This window comes from Liolophura sinensis, chromosome 8 (assembly GCF_032854445.1).
Source record: "Liolophura sinensis isolate JHLJ2023 chromosome 8, CUHK_Ljap_v2, whole genome shotgun sequence".
NCBI lineage: Eukaryota > Metazoa > Mollusca > Polyplacophora > Chitonida > Chitonidae > Liolophura > Liolophura sinensis.
In genome coordinates this window covers 47,066,801-47,093,291 of record NC_088302.1, presented here as the reverse complement: position 1 = coordinate 47,093,291, position 26,491 = coordinate 47,066,801, and the positions used below count along the sequence as shown (strand labels likewise).

General features: G+C 38.7%; 2 protein-coding genes across 7 annotated transcripts in view; one reads left to right on the top strand and one right to left on the bottom strand.

The window, feature by feature from the left end:
• Positions 1-1,770: 1,770 nt before the first annotated feature.
• Positions 1,771-19,618, bottom strand: LOC135472609 (tudor domain-containing protein 3-like). The gene is made up of 13 exons (XM_064752192.1): positions 19,473-19,618; positions 18,199-18,280; positions 15,059-15,124; positions 14,188-14,348; positions 13,393-13,534; positions 11,471-11,579; positions 10,432-10,565; positions 9,489-9,747; positions 8,221-8,343; positions 6,945-7,780; positions 5,505-5,567; positions 4,015-4,140; positions 1,771-2,167 (listed from the first exon to the last, which is right to left on the bottom strand). Exons 1-13 carry the CDS (start codon positions 19,502-19,504, stop codon positions 1,877-1,879), a joined length of 2,424 nt encoding a protein of 807 aa, XP_064608262.1. The 5' UTR covers positions 19,505-19,618; the 3' UTR covers positions 1,771-1,876.
• A 91-nt stretch (positions 19,619-19,709) lies between these two features.
• LOC135472607 (protein diaphanous homolog 2-like) overlaps positions 19,710-26,491 on the top strand; it is a 58,596-nt gene continuing 51,814 nt past the window's right edge. For all 6 annotated transcript variants that reach the window (XM_064752186.1, XM_064752189.1, XM_064752188.1 and 3 more), the window contains exon 1: positions 19,710-20,320. In XM_064752186.1, coding sequence (XP_064608256.1) covers positions 20,282-20,320 — 39 coding nt within the window. In that variant the 5' untranslated portion in view covers positions 19,710-20,281. The remainder of the gene's footprint in view (positions 20,321-26,491) is intronic.

Below are 26,491 nucleotides of genomic sequence, written 5' to 3'. Positions count from 1 at the left end.
AGGCTGCTTAAACATGTCGAGGTGGACATAAGATTAAAGGCAACTCAGAGGCCTCAGACGCTTAAAGACAATTACATAAACGTGAGATAGGCCAATTACACGACGGAATCATCTGAGCTCAAATTTAGACAGTGCTTACACGTACCATCGGAATACCTGTAGGTTAATTCAGTTTTGCTCGAAAATATCATGAAAGTTTAAAGTGGTTTAATCCGGATGTCGAAACTAAATGAAAATTCTTACACCAGCTAATTTAAAATATGAATCGGCGTTCTTCAAATGTCTCGAATTCAATATGATTGCATTGATTTATTTGGTTGGAGGAAACACCAAGATCATCCGCAGGTTGCAACCAGACCTTCCCACGTACAGGTGGCGACGAATCTGGTCGCGCTGATACTTTTGCAACAGGTAAATTATCGCTGATTACTTTATAATAATACCGGTACATGGGCATTAATAGCGTAAAGATACGTTGACTATATGGATGCTGCTACGGCTACCTTTTGATACATCGATTGGTGTATGACTCCGTGCTCAAGAATTTTGCACTTACCTGACAACAGTAACGTGAAGAGGAAATCGGAGTGCCCGGAATAGTCCACCGACCTTCCTCAGGTACCTGATGACCATTTTAGACTTAAAGCATCCACTGAATGACCCTATGTCACTGGTCAAGGCCTGATGGTCGCAGTGAGCATACCTTGTCATTACTTTGGCGGTATTGCAGCTGGCGGAAGACTTTTACCTGCGCCACATGCCGTTCAATCTGCATGTGTTCCGGTCAGTCAATCGAATCTTTGACCTTCGATCTTTCAACATTCTTTTCAAATCTTTTTGGCTGTTAACTTAACGAGGATGTCTCAGCTATTGTAAATCGTGCTTGCTTTATAATTATACTATACTGCATTTATAAATGCATATGTACATATTTGCATCACCGTGTGCCAGAAAACGTTTGTCGATTTACTAAGGCTTCTCATTACCAAAGCGCATACTAATACACAGGCGAAGCAGTTTTTTTTTTGCGGTTTTTCGCCTTCAGCATTATTTCGATCACATGCTCTGCTCTTCTCAAACACAAGGACGGTCCAAAAAAACTATGTGAAGTATTATGAATTACTAAGATAATGCTGAGTACACAGGAACATCCATTCAACAACACTGAAGCTATAAGCCAGGTTCCACGGACTGTACCACTGGACTTTAACCGAAATATAAACTCAGGAATTTCACAAGCTACTTCTTGGATATTGACTGCTAAGTCAATTGTTCAATTAAAATACATACCTCACGTTGCCCAGGGCAGCAATGCGCTCATAAGAACTGTGCTGCCTCGCCTTGACTCCCTAAATCACTCTATGGCACACTAGAGCACTTGGCTGACCAGTGTCTTCCACTTTACTTAAATTAAAACTGCCAATTTGAAAAGACACGAATATAGATCTTGCTTGACACTAAGCCTGACTGCTTCATGCCTTGTATTTACAATTCTTGAATCTAACACATTAGGATATGCTCCTTGCCAAACTTTTACTCATACTGGTAGATTATAAGAAAAACAAATGTAAACTTCATGAAACTGGAAAAGCCCACTATGCAAACGACAGTAGAAATGTTGGTATTGGCCTCAACAAATAAGATATCTCAGTCATTAAAACAATGTTAAGGCCACTACAGGCATAAAGACAAACCAAAGGTAACACAGGCTCCATCAGATGAGACACTTCAAAGATTAAGGCATGAAAAATGACCAAAAACTTTTGTTAATAATATTATGATAATTTTAATCAAACTATAATCACATAACCATGATTTCACTTGTGATACAGAATCATTAAAATATTGCTGCATGCTATTTCATTATAGTCATATATCAGTAATGAGATGTAGGAACTTGACTTTGCCCTCCTGCATTAGAGTAGAACGGCTGGTTCCGTCCTGTTCCCTGTCTATCTGGTCTTTTCTGGTAGGAGTTACCTCCCCCTCCCCGCCTGAACTCCATGGTGGTGATGTGATTGGCAGCAAACAGAGATTCATCTCCAGCTATGGGTGGGGCATATGCCATACCTTGTGGGACGACCATCCCGGACTGGTGGTGATGGTGCTTCATTGGATGGCTGGAGTAGACTTTGGATGTTCCTCCACTCTGCCAGTTGCCCTCCGTCTGAAGAGGAGACAAAATCCCCAAGTGAGTGCTTGGGGTTTAACCTCGTACTTAACAATTTTTCAGTCATATGTCAACAAAGGAATCCTTAAAATGCATGTAATGTGCCTCCTTGTTGCAGGACGGATTTTCATCACTCTTTCATCTAGTGCTGATTCACTGAGACGTCTTACCGAAGGGATGTAAGCCGCGCCACCCGAGCCATTATACTGATACGGGTCAACCAGTAGTTGTACTATCTCCTTTATGCTGAACGCCAAGCGAGGAAGCTGCAACTTCCTCTTTTAAAGTCTTAGGTGTGACTTGACCCAGGTTTGACCCTGAATCTACCGTTCCCGAAGCGAGAACCAACTGTGCTAGCGGGGCCGGTCAAATTCCCTTGAAGACATGACTACACAAACATTTTTTCACTCGCATAGGAAAGCTTTATTTATCTATTTGATAGGTGTCTTGTGCTGCCCTCAATAATATTTCACTTATACACTGGTGGCCAACATTATGGTGGGAGGAAACCAGACAAAGCCTAGGGGAAACCCACGACCATCTGCAGGTTGCTGCAGACCTTTCCATGTACGGCCAGCGTGGAAGCCAGCGTGAGCTGTACAAACTCACAGCGACTGTATTGGTGAGAGGCTCCTGGGTCATGCACCACGCTGAGAATAAAAAAAGGGAAACCAAAGTCAAAACTTTTTTCATTCTACACTTTTGTTGTGTCCAAGCAGTGCAATCCCTTGATCAGTGCATGTACTGCTTTTTGCAGCATAATGTAGGTGAAAATGACCACTCCAGCTTGGACCTTAGCCACCATAGACTGAACAAGTGCTGCTTAATGCCACACTGAAGACGTTTTCACTTATACGGTGAGTTTTATGGGAGAAACAAGAGAAAACCCAGGTAAACCGCAGATCATGGCAAGTTCCTCAAAAACTTTCCCATACACCTAAATCTTATCCAAATATTGGAAGAAAAAAATCTTCATAACCTTCATCCTGTAGATTAGACCCTGGTTTCAAGAAGCATACTTAGCTAAGTAAACCCTGAACTACCACGACCACATATGTTGTTGAGGTAAGTGCACTTAGCTAAGGGCTACTTAACACTAAATATGCTTCATGAAACTGACCCCTGAAACTGACCCCTGTACCCCTAAGGAAATACTTCATTTATTGGCTTGGCATTTAGTTCTGTTCTTAATCTGAAAACTGTTCAGGGTTACAGGTGACACAATCCAGAGTGGCTAGTGTTTACCTCCACTCTCCACTGTGTACCTGACACAACATTTGCATAAAGCTGCAGCTAAACCAACAGCAGCAAATTCATGCTGGATAGTTGAAGCAGGAACAAGGGTTTAGCAAAATGAGCCTGCGAAAAAAAAAAGCTCTCCTGTAGGAGGCACATGAATGTAAAATCTCAGTTCAATACATTAAATACAGAAGTTATGAATTTGATAAATTAAGGTAATTAATATGGACACAGAGAATCGGTGATGGAACATCCCCCATACGTCATTGTGCTTTATATACATGTATATACAGTTTGAGACACCACACCTTACATTTACTTTACTTTGATTCTAATCCAAAATGCAGTAAGTCCTGAAGTTTGTAGTTTGCAGTGATTAATATGCACAATGCGAATCAATGGCTGAACTTCATCCCCCAGTCTTATTGAGTTCTACCCGAGTGCACAAACTGAGCTGAACATATAAGCAGTACTATTTCAGATACCACTAAACATTTTGTTCAACACTGCTTTCTTGTTATTCGATGCCGATGCTTGGGATTGACACAAGTTATGCCTGTACTTCGTACTGGCAAACTAAAAAAATTCCACATGATGCTACTTACCCGTGTATATTTTGGGACTGGTCTGAGACTGTCTAAGGACACTTCTTCAGAGTTACCATACTCTGTGAATGTGACCACACATGTGGGCAGTTCTCTGCTCAAAGCCTCTATCACAGCATTGTAAAACTGAAACACAAACAGTGATCACTGTAAACCTGGGGAGAAACAAACATCTTACTGGAAGAGTGTAATGAGCTTTGTGTTGATGAGTACCTTCTGGGTGCCAATACCGGATGTTTTCCAGCATGAGTACCTTCTGGGAGCTAATACCTGATGTTTTCCAGCATGAGTACCTTCTGGGAGCTGATACCTGATGTTTTCCAGCACTTTTATGGACAAACAGGTTAACATTACTGGGTACTATTTCAGAAGCTTATTCATTTAGAACATAATACAAGATGATATTTAAAATCAGGTTCTTTGAAGCATTTATCCTTATATGAACTTTTTTAAGGTTTTAACAAATTCATTTCTAGTATTTCAACATCAGTGGAAACCTTGACCCAACTTCTGCCCTGGTCCCCTTGTAACTGACCGAAATCAAAATAAATACTTCTTACCAACTGGTGCACTTTCATATGTCTAGTTACCATCACAGGGCTACTTCAGCAAGACAAAGGTAGAACTAACAGTGTCCTCTACCACCCCCGCCATTGAAATGACTTAACTCTAGCTGCCAAAGGCATTTTATCTACATTTATTTATTTGAATGATATTTTACAGCGTACTCAAGAAATTTCACGTGTACAACATCAGCCAGCATTTTGGTGGGAGGAAATTAACATCTCCCCTTTCATGTGTACAACATCAGCCAGCATTTTGGTGGGAGGAAATTAACATCTCTCCTTTCATGTGTACAACATCAGCCAGCATTTTGGAGGGAGGAAATTAACATCTCTCCTTTCATGTGTACAACATCAGCCAGCATTTTGGTGGGAGGAAATTAACATCTCTCCTTTCATGTGTACAACATCAGCCAGCGTTTTGGTGGGAGGAAATTAACATCTCCCCTTTCATGTGTACAACATCAGCCAGCATTTTGGTGGGAGGAAATTAACATCTCCCCTTTCATGTGTACAACATCAGCCAGCATTTTGCAGGGAGGAAATTAACATCTCTCCTTTCATGTGTACAACAGCAGCCAGCATTATGGTGGGAGGAAATTAACATCTGTCCTTTCATGTGTACAACATCAGCCAGCATTTTGGTGGGAGGAAATTAATATCTCTGCTATAGAGAAATTTCCAATGATGATTGTTTAAAGCATGACTTACAAGGAACATCAGTTGATGATGGGAGTTAAATGATGTTAAACTCCTAACTCAGTTCCTTGAGTCCTAAACAGCGGGGAGATGTTAGTTACGCCATGGAGTCAGCGATTTTTGCCAGCTAAGCCGTTTTCAAGCTTTACGTGTATGGCGAGGAAAAATCGCAAAATTATGCAACAGGCACCACCTGTTTTAAGTTTTCTTCTCCTTTAAATGACTTACCTGACCATCACCACTGTACTGCGCTAAACATTTATCTCCCCTGCGCCACTTTGGTGTGCCTCTCTAAAAAAGAAAACCCAAGGGAAGACCACTCAAAACAGCATATCTATTAACCTTCAAGTTGGCGTAATGTATAATAGTGTTATATTTATTTATTTATTTATTTGATTGGTGTTTTACGCCGCACTGAAGTATATTTCACTTATATGGCAGCATCCAGCATTATGGTGGGAGGAAACCGAGGGAAACCCACGACCATCTGCAGGTTGTTTACAGACCTTCCCACTAAGGGTAATAGTATTATAAGACAAATAATCTAAAAACTGCATTATATAGAAATAATTTGCCAATGAAATTCTAATCAACGTGTTTTACTTCTTAGCCACATATCTGAGACTTCTTGATATAGTACTTCTGCAAAATAATGAGCACAACTTAATCACAAATCTTGCTTACCTCTCCAGAATTTATTATTTACCTGTGATTGCACTTTGACAGTGTTCAATAATATTTCACACAACTTTAACAATATACACATTTATCTTATTTTCTGTATTACTGAAGATATTTCGTTTTCCAATCAAGAAGGTGTAAACAATAGATGACTCTCAAATTCGAGCCAAACCTCTCTCAGCTCAGTTATTTGTTGGCAGAGTTCTAATGCTATACAATCAGTGGGTCCACAAATTCTGTTTAACTGATACACGGTTTCACATTGCTTTCAACATTATTTTGGTCACATCATGATAATGTCACCTAATAATGTATATCCTCGTTCAGTATTGAACTGGGTCTCTCACAGAGTTAAAGCAAGAGCTTTAACTCTGCAGTTATTGCAGTTAAATGGATACAGCAAAAGTATACCAATAACTTCAATTAATTGCCAAGACCAGCTTATGCTGGCTTCCTCTCCGGCAGTACGTGGGAACGTCTGTCAGCAACCTGCGGATGGTCATGGGTTTCCCCAGGGCTCTGCCCGGTTTCCACCCACCATAATGCTGGCCGCCGTTGTATAAGTGAAATATTCTTGAGTATGGCGTAACACCAATCAAAAAAAAAAAAAAAAAAAAAAAAAAAAAAAATAATAATAATAATAATAATAATAATACTCAATTAAGTGCCTTCACACTGGTCTTTTAGGCTTGACATGATAATATCTGCTAAGCAGTGTGACAACAGCCATGTGTATACGGGCTATTTTAGATTCCATTTTTATCGCCAACTTGTCTCTGTAACATTCTTGATCAGCATTCTCCAGCAGGTACACATACATGTCTTGTGCACCACACAGGTAATGGGATATAAGTAACACACAGGTACAGGATTATATCCCATCCTACACAAGAAAATAAAATATTTAACCTGAAATACATATTGACGTTGAGAGGAAAGAAAACATTTGCCCAACTAAAGAGAAGTACTGAAGTGGAGAGCTCTTACCTCACAATTATTCTGCACATAGCCATGTGAAGACATGTCTGATTGGAAGTCCTGGGTTTGCCCCCAGTCATTCTGCCCTGGAACATTGTTGTAGTTAGTGCCGTAGGAAACTGTGTTAGGACGGTAAGACTGACCGGGATTCCCTGCCGGGTACCCGTACTGGCCGCTAGAGTACTGCGAACTTTGACCTGTCTCGTAGGCCAGCGTAGGCGGGGGATTGGAGAAGTCCGGCTTCCGGTAAGAATTTGTTCTGCCCTGAGAGCGATCGCTGCCGCTGCTGGCAGCGCTATTTGTGCCACGATCACGACCAGAGCGATCCCTGTTACTGTTCCTGTCTGATCCACTGTAACTGTTTCTTTCTGATCCACCACTACTACGATCTGATGATCCGTAATTATTTCTCTCAGAACCGTAATTATTTCTGTCTGAGCTGTAGTTACTCCTCTCTGATCCGCCGTAATTATTTCTGTCTGAGTAACTATTTCTGTCTGTGCCACTGCTGTAGTGGTTACGACTGCTGGTGTAACTGGTTCTGTCTGCCTGGCTGCCGTCTGTCTGTTTACCGTGGTACCCGCTGCTAGCCCTCTGTTGGGAGGGCCGTCCTGAGCTCATGTCTGCCTCCCTGTTGTACTTGTTAGCCAGCCGTGGGGGAAGGTTTTGACGTCTGTTCTGGGAGAAGCCCTGACCCTGAGGCCGGTGGTCGGGGAACTTGCCGCTAGTGTGGGACTGAGTTTTGCTGGTATAGGCTGACTGAGCCCTTCCCTGATAACCCTGACCCTCAGAGCGGGTGGAGGGCACTGATTTGGTTGATGATTCTTTGGTGTCTGTTTTAGGATCTGTAATGAGCACACAATCACACACAGATAACTCAATGATGCTGAAATTTCAATTTCTAAGACATGACAACATTCTCTGCAGTTAAATCAGTCAAAAATATGGACAAATATACAAGCTATAAGCTGGTCTTATAACTAGTCGTATTTGGAATAAAGTTAAGCAAATTTTTATGATCGCCACAACTGAATTACTCACCCCTACACAAAACCGTATTGTAAGCAAATGCTTTTTATCAAAAAATTTACACACTTATTGAAGGCCATAACTCTTATTATTTAAGTAAATGCTGATGTGCATTTGAATCCGTCTACATACAGGTACTTTTATCGGGTGCTGCACTGGGCAGTCAATAATTGCAATATATTTACTTCTTTATTTATTTGATTTTTACTCTTATTTCCTTTCATGTCACATATTCCTATACCGATCCATATCTCACCATCCTTTATTGTCATTTTAGTTTCCAGAAAGTCAAACAAAGTCGCTGGTCCAGAGGGCCTAGTAGGAGCCAAATCCTCCACTTCATTCTCTTTATTTGTGGTATTCCTCCTTCCACGGCCACCTAGATTAAACAAAAACACTGCTAACATGAAATAAAACATGACCTAATCAAACTCAAACTGTCGCCCTTAAACTATTACCAGCAAACAATGAAACTAAATTTCCCATGTAAATATGTTATGTTTAATTACGCTGTTTCACTAATTATTTCGTAATGGAACCTCGAACTCTGAGATTAGAATCCTAACATTTAAATGATATTTACTATTAAGTTTGTGTACAGGCTTTCCCATTACACCAGCATATATGTGCTCACAAGCTCGCCACTTGATGGAGAGCTAGGACAACAATCTATTTATTGTACACACACTTAAAAATTATAATTAAAAATATTTTAAAAATGACACAAACACCAGTCAGTTGACAAAAGAAGTTTGTGAATTCTTCATTTTCGTGAAATTCAAGATGTCAAATGTCAAACTGCATCTCGTGAAGTCATTTTCCATTATTTTCTTGGTGAAAGTGGTGGTGATGTCAGGACACTATTGTGGTCTATTAAAGACTTCTAAAAATCAAAGTAGGCAACACTACATAGACCACTTAAAACTATACATAAATACACTTTCATTTATTTTTTTTAGATTTTGTGAAAAGAGTTAAAGGCACCCAAACATTGGAATTCTGAGGTGGGCTTTATAGACCATGCCATCAGAGGTTAGGAACTCTGACGTCACAGGAAGATTTTTCAACTGTCATCACGACACTGAATGTTGGAGTAGCTGTTATTTCCCGTGAGTAAAATAATGAAATAATGTTCCCAAAAATTCCTCCTTTCTAGTGAACATCGGTGGGAGGGGGAGGGGGGGTGGGAACGTGATGTTACGTCAGAGTTCCTAGACACCATCAGTATGGCTCATAAAGCCCACCATAATGTTCAAATATTTGAATGCCTTTCAACACTCTTAAAAAAAAAACTGAAAAAATAAATAAAAGTAGTTTTACACATAGTTTTCAGTTGTGTGTATGATGAATCCTATTTCATATTTTAGCTTTCTTTTACTTTAATAAGCAAATTGCCCAGTGAGGTCACGTCATTTACAACAAAATACTGTTGGAGCTGGATAGTTAGGTGTATATTAAACTGGTATTTGCACCCATTATTGCAGCTTTTTCATGTGACAGAACAGATATTTCAACATGTTTTACCTTGCCTAGAGTCTGACCGATCACTTCTCTCAGATCTGTCTGACCTGTCACCTCGCTCTGATCTCTCCTGCCTGTCCTGATTGGCTGGGCCTCTCTGATAGCCCCGCCCCCTCTGGCCACCAACCCCGGCCACATTTCTTGACAGGAGAGCATTGATAGCTAGTTCAGGGTTTCCCTGGTTCTGTTTCAGAGCGCACATGGCCTCTTCTGAGCTGAATCCCATCTCCACAATCTTTGCAACATCTTTGTCTTGAATTAGCTAAAATCCAATGGTTTACTGTTCATTTATTGTTCCATTTAAATGCATTATTCATGAATACTTCACTCATATGATGGTAGAGGAAACAGGATCTAAATCTGAGACTTTCATCAGATATTCGAAAAGCCGTTCGGTTTAGAGGTGCACACCAATCAGTGCTCCAAGAGCAGGATGTGAGCTGTATATTTATAAATTACTACTCTAAAATTCTTGTCAAGGTATTCAGTGGCATTGGCAGACATATATGAAAAGTTAGCTCTTTCAAACTCTATTAAATCTCAGATACTGATTCTTTGGCAAATTATCTTATTTCTCCTGTATGAATTCTTATGATAGATCATGCACCAAAATTTAATAGGTGGCCAAACAAGGGGGTCTTCAGAAAAAGATAAATTCGCCACACTGGACAATGCCAATATAACCACTGAAAAACATGGGGAAAAAAAATTATACACGTTCTGACACAATGAATATCTAAAGCTGCATTTCACAAAAGGATTACTTGTCTTTGCTAATGGAAATGGAAAATCTTCCACTCCTAACCCAGGTGTTCAAAATCATCAACACATAAAATCCTGGAGAATGGAAATGTTGGAGACTAGCCTGAAATCTGCACTATTGGTAGGAGGCTATAACAAACAAACAAACAATATGAGGTCAAAGTTCATAAAGCAGTTCCAATACCTGTTTTCCCATGCCACCAAAAGTCTTGACTTTCTGGTTCTGTAGAGCTTCTGCTATTGTGGCCTGTCTCTGTTGCTCAAACTCCCCATCTTCTTCCTTCTTCTCCTTACCTACTTCCAACGACTTGAAATTTTCTTTGCAAAAAAAAAAAAAAGCCATATGTTAGAGCGAATGATTCCATGAAAGGCACATGAACATTTATACATGTGCTCATTGATTTATTTGATCGATGTTTTATGTCATACTCAAGGATATTTCACTTATGAAATGGCGGTGATCATTATGTGGGAAGAACCCGGGCTCAGATCGGGTGAAACCCACAATCATACATAAGTTGCAGAAAGGCCTTCCCACATCTGCCAGAGAGGAAGCCAGCATGAGATGGACTTGAACTCACAGTGACCGCATTGGTGGGAGGCTCCTGAGTCATTGCACCATGCTGGAGTGCTAACCCCCTTGGCCACTGAGGCCCCTACATGTACTCACATTCACTTTTTTTACATAGTACAGAGTACATACCGTATATTTCTACAGTATACTGTACAGTTTTTTTTTTTACAAATTCTCCAATACTGCAATTAACCATCAATCATCTTAAAGTTACTTCAAAAGACAGTTTGAGGTGGAATAACTATCTATTCATATATTACATGTTTGATGTAGCCCAATCCTATTAGGAAAAATGGGTCAGTTGGAAGTGATTTTTTTTCTTCTTGCTCGTTTCTACATTCCCCCAGAGAAAAAAAAAAAATCTATCAAAATCAGAGTACGGGACCTTTTATGATGGTCAGTCAGGTCACGTGCAATTAACATCTTTTTAATACTGGCTTTACAGCCTTACAGATCCCCATTTCTGATCACTTAGCAATGTCATGTATATATAAAACAGCAGTGTTTCCTGCCATTTAATTTACTAAGGTCACAACAGCACAAAACATGATAATGAATAAGCCATGGAGAACCAACTTCCCATCTCTCACTGAGCTCTCATGCTCCCTGTATAAGACAGGAACATCCAGCAAGAGCTGATATAACTAACCTCGCCTATTGGTGGGCTGCTTGTCATGGGTGATTCTCTGTCCGAACGGTATAAATGGCGGAGGTGCACCTTCCCCTGATGTTACAACCCTCGACTGCTTAGCTAGGCTCTAATCATAGGAGAAAATTATAGATGTAATTTTACACTTCATCAAAACAAACCAGCAGGAACATTACTACCAATTACTACCATATGCCAGCTACATATGTAATATAACTGATAGAAAAAGGTTTCATAAGACTTTATAAGACTGAAGTTATAAAAAGGAAAGAGAACACTAGACCAAATGTATATATCCATCGATAATGTATCCCACATGAAGTTTATAAGAAAAGACAAGAATTACTATATTTTTACTTACTTTCTTCAGAGGGGCACCTAATTAACGTTGATAGAATGGTGGCGACTTTGTGATCAATACTGCTTACTTTGAAATGTGATACTTAGGTTATGCAAAAAAGCTAGGTTTCTGCTAGACATTTGCCACATTAGTTTTGGTGAAAAGAATTTGTGTGTGCTGGGAGCAAATTGGCATCTCTTCACCACAGGGGCTCTTCAGCTTACAAGTTGGTAAATTTACCAAAGTTTAGTGATAAATCCAGCAGTGAGAAGGAATATTTGACTTAAATGTGAATGAGCTTGGTTATGAAAAGAAAAATTGGACCAGCGATAAATTGTTTAACATTCAGTGGACAAGATTCTTTCAGCCATGGGCATGCACATACATGTATGCTGTACTGTTGTATGACAAGTCTGGAAATAATTATGAAGTTAGTATGCGATAGGATTGACAAATCCCACTACCCATATTACTTAAAAAAAGGTACAATGTTATTTATACAGCAGCTTTACTCTGTACAAAAACAGTTGGCCCCTGTCACACTGCTATTGGGTGCACGACATTCTCCTGGTCTTGCTGCTTATTCCCTGGCTTGTCATTTAGTTTCAACATGTTTACCAGTTGGGATTTCAAGTGCTACCCCAGTCCCAAGAGAAACTAGGTGGAAATATTAGAATATGAAAGAAATCCAAAGAATACGAAACTGACCTAACAGCATGGTTCAAAAGGATTCAATCACAAAGCTCCACCTTAATAACTGAAGAGCTCTGTACAATAAAAACCCTGTTTGGAAGTTTCTGTAATATTATCTCAATTCGGCAATTTCTGTTACATTTTCCTCATATGATGTCATAGTAACATTCTGTTTGTGACCTTGAGTAAGGCAGATATGATACAGAGTAAGGCAGATATGATACAGAGTAAGGCAGATATGATACGGAGTCAGGCAGATATGATACGGAGTAAGGCAGTTATGATATGGAGTAAGGCAGATATGATACGGAGTAAGGCAGATATGATACGGAGTGAGGCAGATATGATACGGAGTAAGGCAGTTATGCTGGAATGATGTCAAGAGTGTACGAAAGTGCAATATCATACTGAGGATAAAAATATTTTAGATCTTTTAGCCACAGTGGCTAAACATATTTCTCTGCGAGAGGAAGACTACGGGTATGCTTATTACACTTTATGTGGGATATTTTACTCATGCATATATTCATTAGACTCGTGTTCATTTCTATTTTTGTGACATTCCGATTTAACAGATTTATCACAGTTCGATAAATAAGAAAAATCGTGCACACTGCGAAAGTTTAAAACGCTGCCATATTGTCAAATTTATCCAATCCGCACAAGGTAGTCTACATGGCCTCGTGAGAAAAATATGGCCATGGAGATTTATGTCAGTTTTCACTCCTCTTCCAAAATAACTGTTATATCATTTTCAATACAGGATTTCACTACACATTTACAAATTCAAGATGTAAACATAGCATTGAAAGTTCATAAAACTATAAAGATCACTTGTAAATGATACCAAAGCAATGGAAAGATACAAAAATGTATTACAACTATTTACCCTTTTTAGCTTCCAGCTTTCCACCATCTTTTCCACAGTTCCTCCCACAAACCTCGTGTTCTTGTTGTTCAGCAGTAAAAAGCCATGCTCAATCTGAACAGTTCCTAACAGCTGAACTTTGCTGCCTGGAGGGGTATTCAGACTGGAAAAAAGGTAATTTAGAAAATTCCAAGCCAACAATAACACTCACAGGAAACCTATTGTCTCGTTATTTATTCATTCATTTATAGCATGTCTTACATCGAGACTGATTGACTGATTTTTAACTGGACTCAAGTATATTTCTATTTCAAAAATATAAAAAATGTCATCAGTTACAACTGGGTTTTGGAAAGCCTAAAATGTGATGCACAGACGTTTACCAGTACAGTAAGCAAAATATGTATTCCACACAAGTGGAAATTAATGTCCAACACACTTCCTACGTTTATAAGACAGTGATATCAAATAACTTCATGTAACAAAACATAAATGAAAACTGAAAAATAGTGGAAGTGTGCCAACACTTAATCGGTTCTGACAAGGCCATCTGTATCACTGTGAATAAAGTTCTTATATACACTCCTTAGATGTGAAGTCAAGGAAACTCTCACTCAGTGTCATAGTACCAGTCCATTTGGTTTGTTTCAATGTCTCTTTGGAGCAGGACAATGACATCTGACCACATTTAGCATTGTTTGCACTGCTGTCTTCCTGAAGTAAACTTCTGAAAGGACTGAATGGCAAGGATACATTTCTATCGTCTATATTTCTATCAGGCTGACAGACACCACATGTGTACACTGTTAGAGATACCTGATCTTGTCCAATGACTCTATCTCCACAGCCCCACAGTTTTGATGACCATCTGTTAGTGTGAGCTTCAGCAGTCGAGGAGCCCCCTGAGAATCTTCATTCTCTTTGGGGGCAGATACATTCCGCAATTTCTGGATTTGTAGCACACATGGTCCTTGAACCTGTCAACACAAGCTCTTTTCGTCAAAAACTAGAACACACCTGTAATTTTTCTATGTGCATGGCAGCTTAAATGTGATCTGCTAAGGTTTTTTGTCTAAAATTGAAAGTCAACAGAGTAAATACATTGTGATAACTGTCTGATTTGAAAATGATCACATTTTTCTATAATTCTGTAAACATGTATGCAATTTGTAGCTTACTTTTGGCCAGGCTAATGAATTATTTTTTCACAGAAAACTTCCACAGCCTTACACAATAACAGGTCTGTCAATATTAATTTTAGAAAAAAGTAAAAGCATTGCTGTTCACCTTTAACTTCAATTTAAAATGATATCCTTTAATACAAATTTTCAACTGTCTAAATCTTGTGGCTCAATGTGTGTACATTTAACACTGAAACAAACATGCCTTATCGTAAGAAAAAATCATTCAAAATATAGAATCTTATAAACTTCAAAGCTGCCCAGGTACAGGTGTCTAGACTTGGCCTGTCTCATCATGCTGATTGACTACTCTTCACTATGTTGACTGCTACCTCTCCTGGTGGTTATAGAGGCATTACTGTTGTGTTTTGAGAAAATCCCAATTGTAAAGATCAATTAACACCCCACGAAGAAAACTCAGGGGTCAATCAACATTAATACCATTTTGTCATATTATCACTGCACTGTTGGCATGTCTTACAATAAAAAAAATTATGATCACTTACGTAGTCAACCTTGCCCCTATTAATGTCATCTGGAAGAAACCTTTCCCCAATGTCTCTCAGGTCAATCTGTAAACATATAACAAACGCTCATCAATGAGATATACAGACTTGCGTCTTGGCACAAATTTCAAATAATGATACTTAGCGTAGTCAATGACAGTTTTCGACAAATGACAAATTCGACTGAAGGTGCGCACCAAATGAACAAGACACATGTCTCCTACACACATTTCTTGGCCCCGGTGATTACCTATAAAACCACCTGCTGGGGAAGGCGCAGCGGGGTATTTGGTGTGTGTTGGGGTTGGGGGGGGAGGAAGTGGGTGTTGGGACAGGGCGGCTGAGTCCTTGAAAATCAGTATAGTATCACTACTTAGGCCTGTAAATAAATATGCTTGACTAGAAAACACCGTTTCTGAAAAATTGTTGGCTCTGAGAGAGCCGCTGTTCAGTCGCCATCGTTGTTGTTTATTCACGATGCAGTCGTCGTACCACTGCGTGTTTTTGTAGAGGGCTCTGTTGATCATACCCTCTAATTTTCCTGTATAAGGAATATCCTGTCCCCCTTTCTCGGTATCAGATAGCCTTTTCTTTGTCAAGGTGATCTGGCAGTCAATATTCCCCTCCAACCTGACAAAAAGACAGGCAATACAGGAAAACTCTTATGGCAAGTGGCTCATGATTGTCTGACACTGTCTCACCGGTCGCAATGACATACGGGCCGTGATGGCATATGGGTCGTACGTGTTACCAATATCTCAGAGAGTTTTCAGTCCTTCATTCTCTTCTGGATTCCGCATGGTCCGATAAACATGGTATCCACGTACAGCAGAGGAACGGTTGAACACGGGCATGTTGTGGAAGTTTAGATTATGGCAATGTTTGTATGGCACCTACATATATATAGATCACAGACTTCCGATTCACAGTTTGATTTATTTATTTATTTATTTGATTGGTGTTTTACGCTGTACTCAAGAATATTTCACTGACGGCGGCCAGCATTATGGTGGGAGGAAACCGGGCACAGCCCGGAAACCCACAACTATCCGCAGGTTGCTGGAAGACCTTCCCACTTATGACCAGAGAGGAAGCCAGCAAGAGCTGGACTTGAACTCACAGCGACCGCATTGGTGAGAGGCTCCTGGGTCATTACGCTGCGCTAGCGCGCTAACCGACTGAGTCATTTGGTCTAAATAAGAACCCCTTTTTAGTGTTTTTCTTGATGTACAAAAAATATAACACAATGAAATAAACCGCCAGAATGAAAGAGAGCTAAATGCAGAAATGTAACTTACGGAGCCGGTTTGTCAGAAAGTGTACTGTTTTTATTTGTAATACTGGTAAGCTACTGGGCCATATTTCATTCTTAAGAATTTTTCTATTCATTTGATTGGTGTTTTACGCTATATCAAGAATATTTCAGTTATACGATGGCGGTCAGCATTATGCTGGGAAGAAAACGGGCACTTAAGAACTAACACAACAACAAATACACAGTTGTCTAAAATATCGGAAGACAGTTGTTTGTGGGCTAAACCAGTTGTTGTAACAACCACAGTTTTGGTAGTCTGTATACAGCAGAACTCCAAGAATTTATGGAAGATATTAAGAACTGTAATTGAAAATGATAAAGTGCAGATATATGAATATGTGGCAAAGTTATCCACATGTAATCATTCAGTTTGTTGCTCGTACCCACCGCCGATTCGCTCATGTCTATATACAAGTGAACGCATGAACATTTCACAGGTCAATTTTATTGGATAAAGACGCGTGTATAAATGAACAGCAGGAGACCTTTTCACCTACCATATGGAACTCTTTGATAAAGAATTTCACCCTGACTTATCACCTTCAGTGAAAATGTTTATTATCTCTTCATGTTTTAGAATATAAAGCTCCATCCAATATTGAGCTAATTTTCTGGTCACACCACTTAAAATCATTACGTTTGGTATGGGTTGCATGATTCCGTTCTGCATGTAGGACCATGCACCTATTTGTAATTGTACACAAAATTCAAGATGGACCTCTACTGGTGTTTTCTTCACTTCTTGATTTTACCCCTATAATACAATACAGGCACTGATATATTTTTACACAGCTACCCACACATGATTTGCCTTGGATGTTTAATTGAATTGGTCCCACTTTGGAAGTTTGTGTCAATTACTCCCCATTACTTGGAAATGCTGACATAAGCAGGGTCATACCTGGAGTCTACTTATTTATGAACAGAAAAATTAAGACAGTACAATACGCATATGCATAAATAGGCCTACATCATGAATTTCCCCCCAATGCATTCTGCTTACATGTTTGCGTTTTCATGTAGTTGGACAACCCCTTTTTGAGCCTCAAATTATGAAGTCCCTGGTATAGTCTCCATACTTGATGCCAGGCTAAAGGGTGTCACCACATGTTTAGATGTAGTTCAATTTGAAATAGTTACATCACCATACCACAAGCTATACATACAGACAAGACTACTGATGACACATTCGAAACGAAGAGAATAACATGTATGAGCAAGTAATATGTATTCTTGGGCCAATTGCACCTGGTATATCAAGGCAGTACGTAGACTGCTGTCTGAAACAACAACAACATGACAAACATGCCAGTGGGGTACCAATATGTATGTAAACCCATATATATTTCAGAAGGCTAATGTATACAAACTAATGTAGAATAAAACTATAGTTTGTCCGGAGTATGTATTTCTGTTGGCTGATACCGTCCCTTTCATCCAAGGTGGTGGCTCCCAAAACTGTCCACTACATTCACCACTAGGTGGTGATTACATGACCATAAAGGTATTTGTTTCCTTCGAAAACTGTTGTCGATTACAGTACTATTAATGTCTGCAAATCCATAACTGCTTGTTTTTTTTTTTTTGAAGCTATTAATCTTACTTGGTAATCACTAACAAAGAAACAGTTATTTGTAACAAAATAACTATGCAAACAGAATAACATTTCTATTCTACATCACATAAAACAAGGTCATCCATGCAAAACTTACATACATTAAACATTGTTCAAAATTATGCAGTGCTGACCTTATTACATTAATTTAAAATTGGTCAAACATGTTACTAAACTGACGTTCTATATTTCTGATTTCACTTGACTCACATTTTGAGCTGCCTTAATTACAGCATCGGCGCTCTTATTCCCATTCTGTTTGCATTCTTCAAGCCCATCCGGTGTTAGGTGCCTTGTAAAAATAAGACAAGAAATAACATTAGCTATAAACATTATTTATATATGGATCACAAGGCCACTCTGACTACATTCAAGGGTAAAGTATCTACAGTGGTCAGTATTATTCAGCATCAGATTTAAGACAAAACAATATGTGCCCGACTTATTTATACTGAACAATGTACATGTTCAGCATATTTTATCAAACCACTGTAAGTGTCAGACTCATTTAAAGTATTATTCTTCAGCATGAGAATAATTTTTCACATAAATTTTCAGGATTATTTCATCTGGACAGGCAAATCTAATTGTACACTATTGAATGATAAAATTGAAAGTGACCTCTATGTAAGCCCCTATTAAGGTACAATTATCCTGGTCAACATACTGAGTGCAGAGCAACACCCAGACATCTACATTAAAGATTTCAGTGCTGCTTACATGAATTTTATGCATCGTGCGCATGAAAATCTGTTAACCCAGACTGCAGGCTTTAAAATTATCAACCACAATTGCCCATAATACTCTAACAATGTCGTATGGCCTACGACAGTGCAAAACCTGTGCCTGAATTCTTCATAAGCAGGTGGTCACTGTTAGCATTTTACATTTTAATAGTTAGAGTAGAAATCAAAAGATGAAAATCAGCCTTCTGACAATATGTTGCCTAATCCATTCAATATTCCTTACACTCCTGTCAATTACTTCCAATCTCTTGCATAATTTCATCATAATGCCTACTTGATTTATATATGTGACAGATGCGCAAAAGCTTGAGAAAAATATTTTAAGAAGGAAAAAGTTGTAGATGAGTGCAGAAGTACAGAGTGGAGCAAAAAGCTCAAATAAACGCACAAATACTTCTTAGTATAAACAACAATGCATTTGATATCCTTTACCCAAGCCTAAAAACATGAAATATGATCGAAGGTAGATGTTGACAGCGATCTTATATTTAATGGAGAAGATAAAATCGAGTCAATACTGGAGAAACTTCGTTGAGAAAGAAGTCGGAACTGCGTGGGGACGTCATTAGTCAAGAGAAAGTGACAGTTCGTAGCGCCGAAACAGAAATATGCGTCGATTCAAGAGAATAATTAGGTATCTCGATCGACCAGATGTTGCAGTATGATACTGTAGTCTGTTGACACGTAGAAATCACACCATGAGTGGACAGCACTACGTGGATTAAAGATTATTTTTACCATCCTTTCTGTAGCAGCACCTCGACCGCCATGTTTCCATCCCGATGTTACCGTCGTTTTGATTGGTCGCCCACCGGCCCACTTTTCAGCCGCCGATATGTAGACGAACTTTCCTCATCCTGTCACAGACTTTCAGTACAAATAACTTTTCCCTTTTCAAAGTGAATTACTGAAGGGATCTCTCGTCCGTGAGAGACAAAAATCATAGCTCTTTACTGAAAACTGAAGCGATCACAAACAGGTGTGTGGCGTATTTGTGAAAACTTGTTTCATTGGCTGCCGCTTCAGCAGACTTTCAAAATGGCGGAAAGCTGAAATTATTGTGGGGAAGTCGATGACTCAAGCTAATACAGACAACGGGTGATACCCGATTTACCATTGTCCAGGCTGTGTTTAACTCGTGTTAGTCAGTGCCTCACTTGAGGGAGGACAGGGTGTCTGGATTTACTGAGATTTGTTCCAGGACGATCAGGAACAGGTGACCACTTGGAATTTTACGGTGATTTCGAATTCTATTTTTGTTCTTGGATGTAGATATCCTCAGTGAATGTAATGTAAGCCAGTCGAAGTTAACCAGCGTTGGACAAAACGGTGGATCCGACAGTCCTCAGAAATGTGACCAGGAATATACTTGCACATGCTGACAGCTGTGAATTTCGTTTTCACGTTTTATTACAGTTAATTTCTGGAAGCCAATGGTGTGGATATACCAGTTTACAGTCCCGTTGAGCGCTGTATATGATGTTGTCACTCTAACGACATAGTAACTATTTTATTTGCTAAGGTTGATTAGCATCAAGACAGTAGTCATGGAGAGAAAAGACAAGGAAAAGGGCAAGGGAAGCTTTGTAAGTATGACACATGAAATGGAATGGTTTTCCTCAGTGACCTTTGAAGTTAAGTAATGGTACATGTACATGTAAATTAATTGTGAGTGAGTGAGTGCTTGGGGCTTAACGTCGTACTCAACAATTTTTCAGTCATATGACGATGAAAATTAATTGTAATATGTAGGCCTACAGTATACATGTAAATTAAATATTCATATATTGGTAGATAATAAAATGAAGTTCAGTTTCAGTAAAATAATTACAGTAAATACTTGCAGTAAAGCCATCTGACTTGACAAGCACATGTCCATAATAGCATTCGTTTCACTTTTCATTATAGTGTTTTGATATGTCATTGTAGTTTCAGTTTATGTGAATGGCAAACATAACCAAGCCTCTAATACAAGTATATACTGTTAGTTCTGTAAATTGATTTCAAATACATGCATTATATGCATACATAAATACACACACACATACATATATATACATATATCAAATAATGTGAGTAATGACATATTATGACTGACATATGATCCTGTTCATGTACTTTAAAGGTGGCTATAAGTTTTACCAACACCTCCTAGGACACCTATTTATTAATTGCCGTATACATGCTATCAGCACAGTGTATGGTTAAGTCAGGTTTTGATTATGACTGACTAATATCAGTATACAACATGCAGTCGGCCCACCCTTTCATGACTGATCATGGGAGATATCATGATTGAAAATGTGAATGTGTTTTTGCAGTTGCTCATGAAATAGATTGCGCTCTTGATCACATATTATTGATATAAAATTTAAACAAATAATGCCTGTGTACATAGTCTACAGTCTGTATTATGTGGCCTGTTCAGCCCTGGATAGCTATATATTCTCTTTTTGATGTTTGGATTGCCGCTCGCACATTCAAAGATAAAAAGGTGAATATAGTCATCCAAGGCTACTGGCTACTAGGGATATTTAATGTGTATGCTGATGTGCAGTGTAATATTCATACCGTGACATTGACAATTATGGAGTTTAAACAGTTTTTTGACCTGTAACATGCTACATTTAAATGCTGTTAGAGCTCTCCAAGAAATCTTCAGGCTTAAAACATTGTGCACAGTATACTGTACAGCTAGACATTATATTGTAAACAGTGCGTGCTGTAAATGTCAGAAACAGTAGAGTAAGACATCAGAAGTTCCGTTCACATGTGGGTGATGTTTACAACATGTTGGCATGATGTTCATCTACGTGTTCAGGTGGTTGTACATACTGATAGGGTGGAGAACTTTTTTCACTTGTTTATCATATGTTGCGTTCACTATTTTGAGTTCTACAGATGTTGTTGGATTGTTTGTACCCCGTAAACATCTACTTGTTGGAAATATCAGATAAATGCTGTTTGCATCAAAATTTTTGGTAATTTTAGCCCTTCAGGCTGCTTATATTCATCCCAACATAGACAGCACTTTAGGCTGCTGACTGCTGTCCACATATTTATCTGTGTAGATGTACATTCACATGGTAAAAGTACTAAATAGTGTTACTGAAGTACAGTGCCTTCAGATGTATACACACCCTTCCGGTAACATTGTGCCTCATGTACATATGTGTGTATACATTCATCAGTGTTATGGGAAGGGTGTGTTCACATTAATTGGGATTAAGATTGATTTAACACCCTGTCATAAAGTTGTTAAACTTCAACCTAAATTACAAGTCAGGGAGTAATTTTTGAGTTGGTATAGGTCATAACTGGCAAATGTTTCAGGCTTTCAGCTGCCAAGCTAATACCATAAAAAGTTACAATGTTTTGTCAGTTTTGTCCTGTATTAAACAGTGGAACCCTGTCAGAATTCTGTTTGGTGCAGGACATTGTCTAAGCCCCGCTGCTTATTTCCAGGCTTGAATTATACTAAGAAAATTTCCCCTTTGCTGCCTGCAGTGAACAGATGTATCATGAATACATGTACACTTTTCTCATTATGATTGATGCGGGTTTTGTTAATTCTGGTAAGTGGTTATCTTCATGAGTAAAAGCATATCGTATGATATCATGAACAGTGCAGGAAACAAGGCACAGGCACTGGCAAAATTAATTCTAATACACAATAATAATTCTGACATGTCCAACATGTGTCATTATATTGTCTTTCCTAAATTGATAAGGAACAGCAAAATTTAATCCATAAATTAGCAATAATAAATATATGCCAGTTGGGATTTATATTTGAGTTACACCAAACTTTTCACTTTTTTGATGACATTTTTTAAAAAAGCAAATGTGCACAATGAGCTTAATGATTGCCTCAATATGCATTTATCACATCATCCATGAAATCATGGGAAATAATGATGTCCCTGTAGACCTTACAGTAGCCCGACCTATGTGCAGTGACCTCTGCAGTGGTCAGCTAGCATTATCTCCAGCAGGACAGTAGGACCATTGTTTGTCTGTGAAGTTAAGCCTGTAATATCCCTGTCATGTAGAGGGCTAATCCTGACAGCTGATCTGCTAAGGGTTGTGTATATTTACCTGTGGTTCTGCTATTAGCCCAAGAGGATATCACAGATGTTTAGCTGGCTAATTTGTGCCTCTAATAAAACATTCACCATGTGTACACCTATGTACCCTGGGCAGCACACTAGTACAGGCTTAAACACAGGAGTCGGTCTGCATACAACCGCCACTAATATTTTGACCGCCTGAGAGCAAAGCACACTATTTAGTTTACAATGCCCCTGTGACTTCTGTAAACCATTCTAGATACAGAGGAGACATTACTGTAATCCTTTAAAATTAGTTTCCTTCGGTCTGTTTAATGATCTGACACATGGTAGTGATGATTAAGTCAGTATTTAATTGTTTATTGCTTTACAGTGAAGTAATAAAGTCAGTTTACTATGGCTAAAGAGTGAAAAGGAAGATGTATCTAGAACCATTAAGTTACTATGCATGTGGAACAAGTAGTGATACATGTAATCATAGCCTCATACAAATACATGAAGCACTGTTTGTAACTTGAACCCCTCAAATAAAATATCCATGAATCCATATTTTTTTGTTTAAATTTGATTTGTGCTCGGATTATAAGTCCCGTGATTTAAAATGGGTGCATTTTATCTCAATTTTTAGTGACGTGTTATTACTCGATAATTCACTCAAGATGTATGTGAATTTGTACAACCTTCAGTGTAAAATTCACCCTGTCACTACACTTATGCCATTTCCTCTGTAATTTGTCAAACTTTTGTAAGTTGTCACATTAGTAGATGTACATGTTTCCATGTACACAGACTGTCTCAGTTAATGAACGTTTGAGAATATTATTATGTCTAAGCATATAATTAATACCCTAATTTCTCAACCTTTGCATGCTGACTTCCCCTCCGGCCGTAAGTGGGAAGGTCTGCTAGCAACCTGCGGATGGTCGTGTGTTTCCCCCGGGCTCTGCCTGGTTTCCACCCACCATAATGCTGGCCGCTGTCATATAAGTGAAATACTCTTGAGTACGGCGTAAAACACCTATCAAATAAATAAATAAATCTCAACCTTTGTGCATACAAAAGATCAGTTTTCAGTGCCATTTATGCACCTCCTTTTTTTGATTTTGGAGACAAAACTACATAATTTGACAGTGGTTGTATTGACCAATTTCAGGGCATCACAGATACATGTAGATGCATTTAACAGCCAACACACATACCCTGAATAATACCCTGAAAATATGCTTTAATTAACATGTGGGCATGCAAAAAATTTGAAGAATTTGACGTACTTATTCTGAGATCTGTAAGTTTACCAATGCAGACAGTAGATCTCTGTTTCATAATGTTACACTAAAATATACTCTCTTGGTGTAAAACCCCCCAAAAGCATAGCATTAAATCTAGGGGAAAATGTGTGTTTGTATTTACTCTTTCATATATCTGAGAAGTATGGGTTTTTAAAATTTTCAAAACAACAATGTATGTACATGTAGTAAATTATAGATGGCTGTAGTAATACATAGTTCATCATTCTGTATTTATTTACGAATGGTTCACACCACATAGGTACTCAATATGACAAGTTACAAGCATAAATGATTGTGTCAGGTTGGTCTGAATGGAGTTACACAGAAGACCATAGGTATGGTGTGAATTGTAGTCACATGTACAGTAGAGTTGACACTCCCTGATCTACTGACGTAGGCTGACTGTAAATCAGCTTGTGGATTAGCGGACTGGGTACATAGTCAAATATTAGTGTATAGGTATTCAGCGTGTAGAACATCTACAGATTGTTTAATTTACCGTAAGACCTCTAATACAGGTCTGCACATGGTGCAAATGTTAGTCAGAGCTTGGCCTACATGTATATATGTGTCTGTGCACAATTGGTGTGGTGTGGATTTCTGATAGGCTCAGAGGCCAATAGCCAACTGCTGAAGTATTACATGAACATACATGTTCACATATATGCTTGTATGATAACTGCTGTGCCTAAGTGGAAATATGATGCTGTTAAACATTACACAACTTAGTATTGCTAGAGGGCAAAGAATAGTAACAATGCAGCCTTTTCATAATAGCAGTCATGAAGAAAGAAATGTAATTAGCATTGTGTCACATTATATGCAGTTATTGTCCTGACAATGCTTTTCACAAAAATATGCTTGACATAAGAAGGAACATGCACCACAAGTTTTGTAAAAACAAGGTGTACAAGAAATTATAAAATGTTTTGAAACTGAAAGCAATTAAGGAAAATTTAACATTTATAGAATAGCTACATACTAGGAACCTTTGAGATGATGAACATACATGAAGTATTAAAATGTTACATGTACATTGTACATCAGTTATCAGGCTGAGAGGGGCCTGATCTGAATACCACCCATTCTGACCTGACCTGTCAATCATCTGACCTACACAGCCTGTGATAATATGGCATGAGGGAATGTACTGAACATAATGTACAAGAGTGTCTGAAGCACAAGTTGTTTCACACATCTATAGATGTACATGTAATACTGTTCAGAAAAGTTAGGTTTTGGGATCACTGTCTAATGATTGGTGGAGCAGGAAGAGAGAACAGATACAGTTTTATAGCCATATCTAACATGTGGATGAATGTAGTTTGATAACAAACAGTTTAGATGTATAAACACTACTGCATCATACTTCACCATTTTTTAAAATTTTATTTTCTGTCTCAATGTTGACTTTCCTCCACCCATTATTTTGAGCCTCACTGCCACTGTATAAGTCAGATATTAGAGGTACAGCATTAAAGGTCGTAAAACTAACCTACAATTCAGGTTTACATACATTAGACTATCACTTTAACCTTAGAATGAAAACTCGTAAACAAGCTTGTAAACTCGCTTACTGTGTAAACAACACAGATACAAGTAACCCAAGCAGACATGTATTGGTTTTGAGTATCATTCACTGATGTGGCTCTGTACTAAATCTCCTGTTGGGTCCTGGATGTGCTACTGTATGAACATTTTCCCTTTCCAATACATGTAAACAATGTGGATTAATCAGCTGTGTGTTTACACAGCACCTGAGCAGGAATACATTAACATTTGATTCTGAATGTGGTTTAGGAAACGTAGTCACCATCCTGTTCAACTTACACAGTGGCTGCTCTTGTTATGATGGGAAAATATTGTCATCTAGTCTAACTGTATTAGACTGAGAATGTCAACAAAGTACAAAGTGCCATTAAACAGTAATGTGGGTGATGCCATTGTCTGCTGCCACCTTAACTGTGAGGAATATGGAGGCATGTCCAGAAATTGCAGTTGGTGTAATCAGTACTGTGAGGAGTATGGAAATGTTGCTGAAAATTGCAGTTGTTGCAACTGAGACAGAGTAAAACACTGTGAGGAGTAGGGAAATTAGGACGAAAAGTAAAAGTGGGTCACAATATTGCAATTTTTGAAAGCATACATAGAGAGAGAGAGAGAGAGAGAGAGAGAGATACAAAATAGATGGGTATTGCCCCCCCCCCCCCCCCAACAATTACACTGTATTCACTATTATGAATACCAGACACACCAACAGATGTTTTGGATATGGTTATGTTGCTGCCAATAAAATTGCGGTACATTTGAATTAGTATTGTGTACATGCCATTCATGCGTAAGCCACTGCCAGACAAAGTCTTGTACTAATATTCACCCTGGTATAACTTCAGAATGG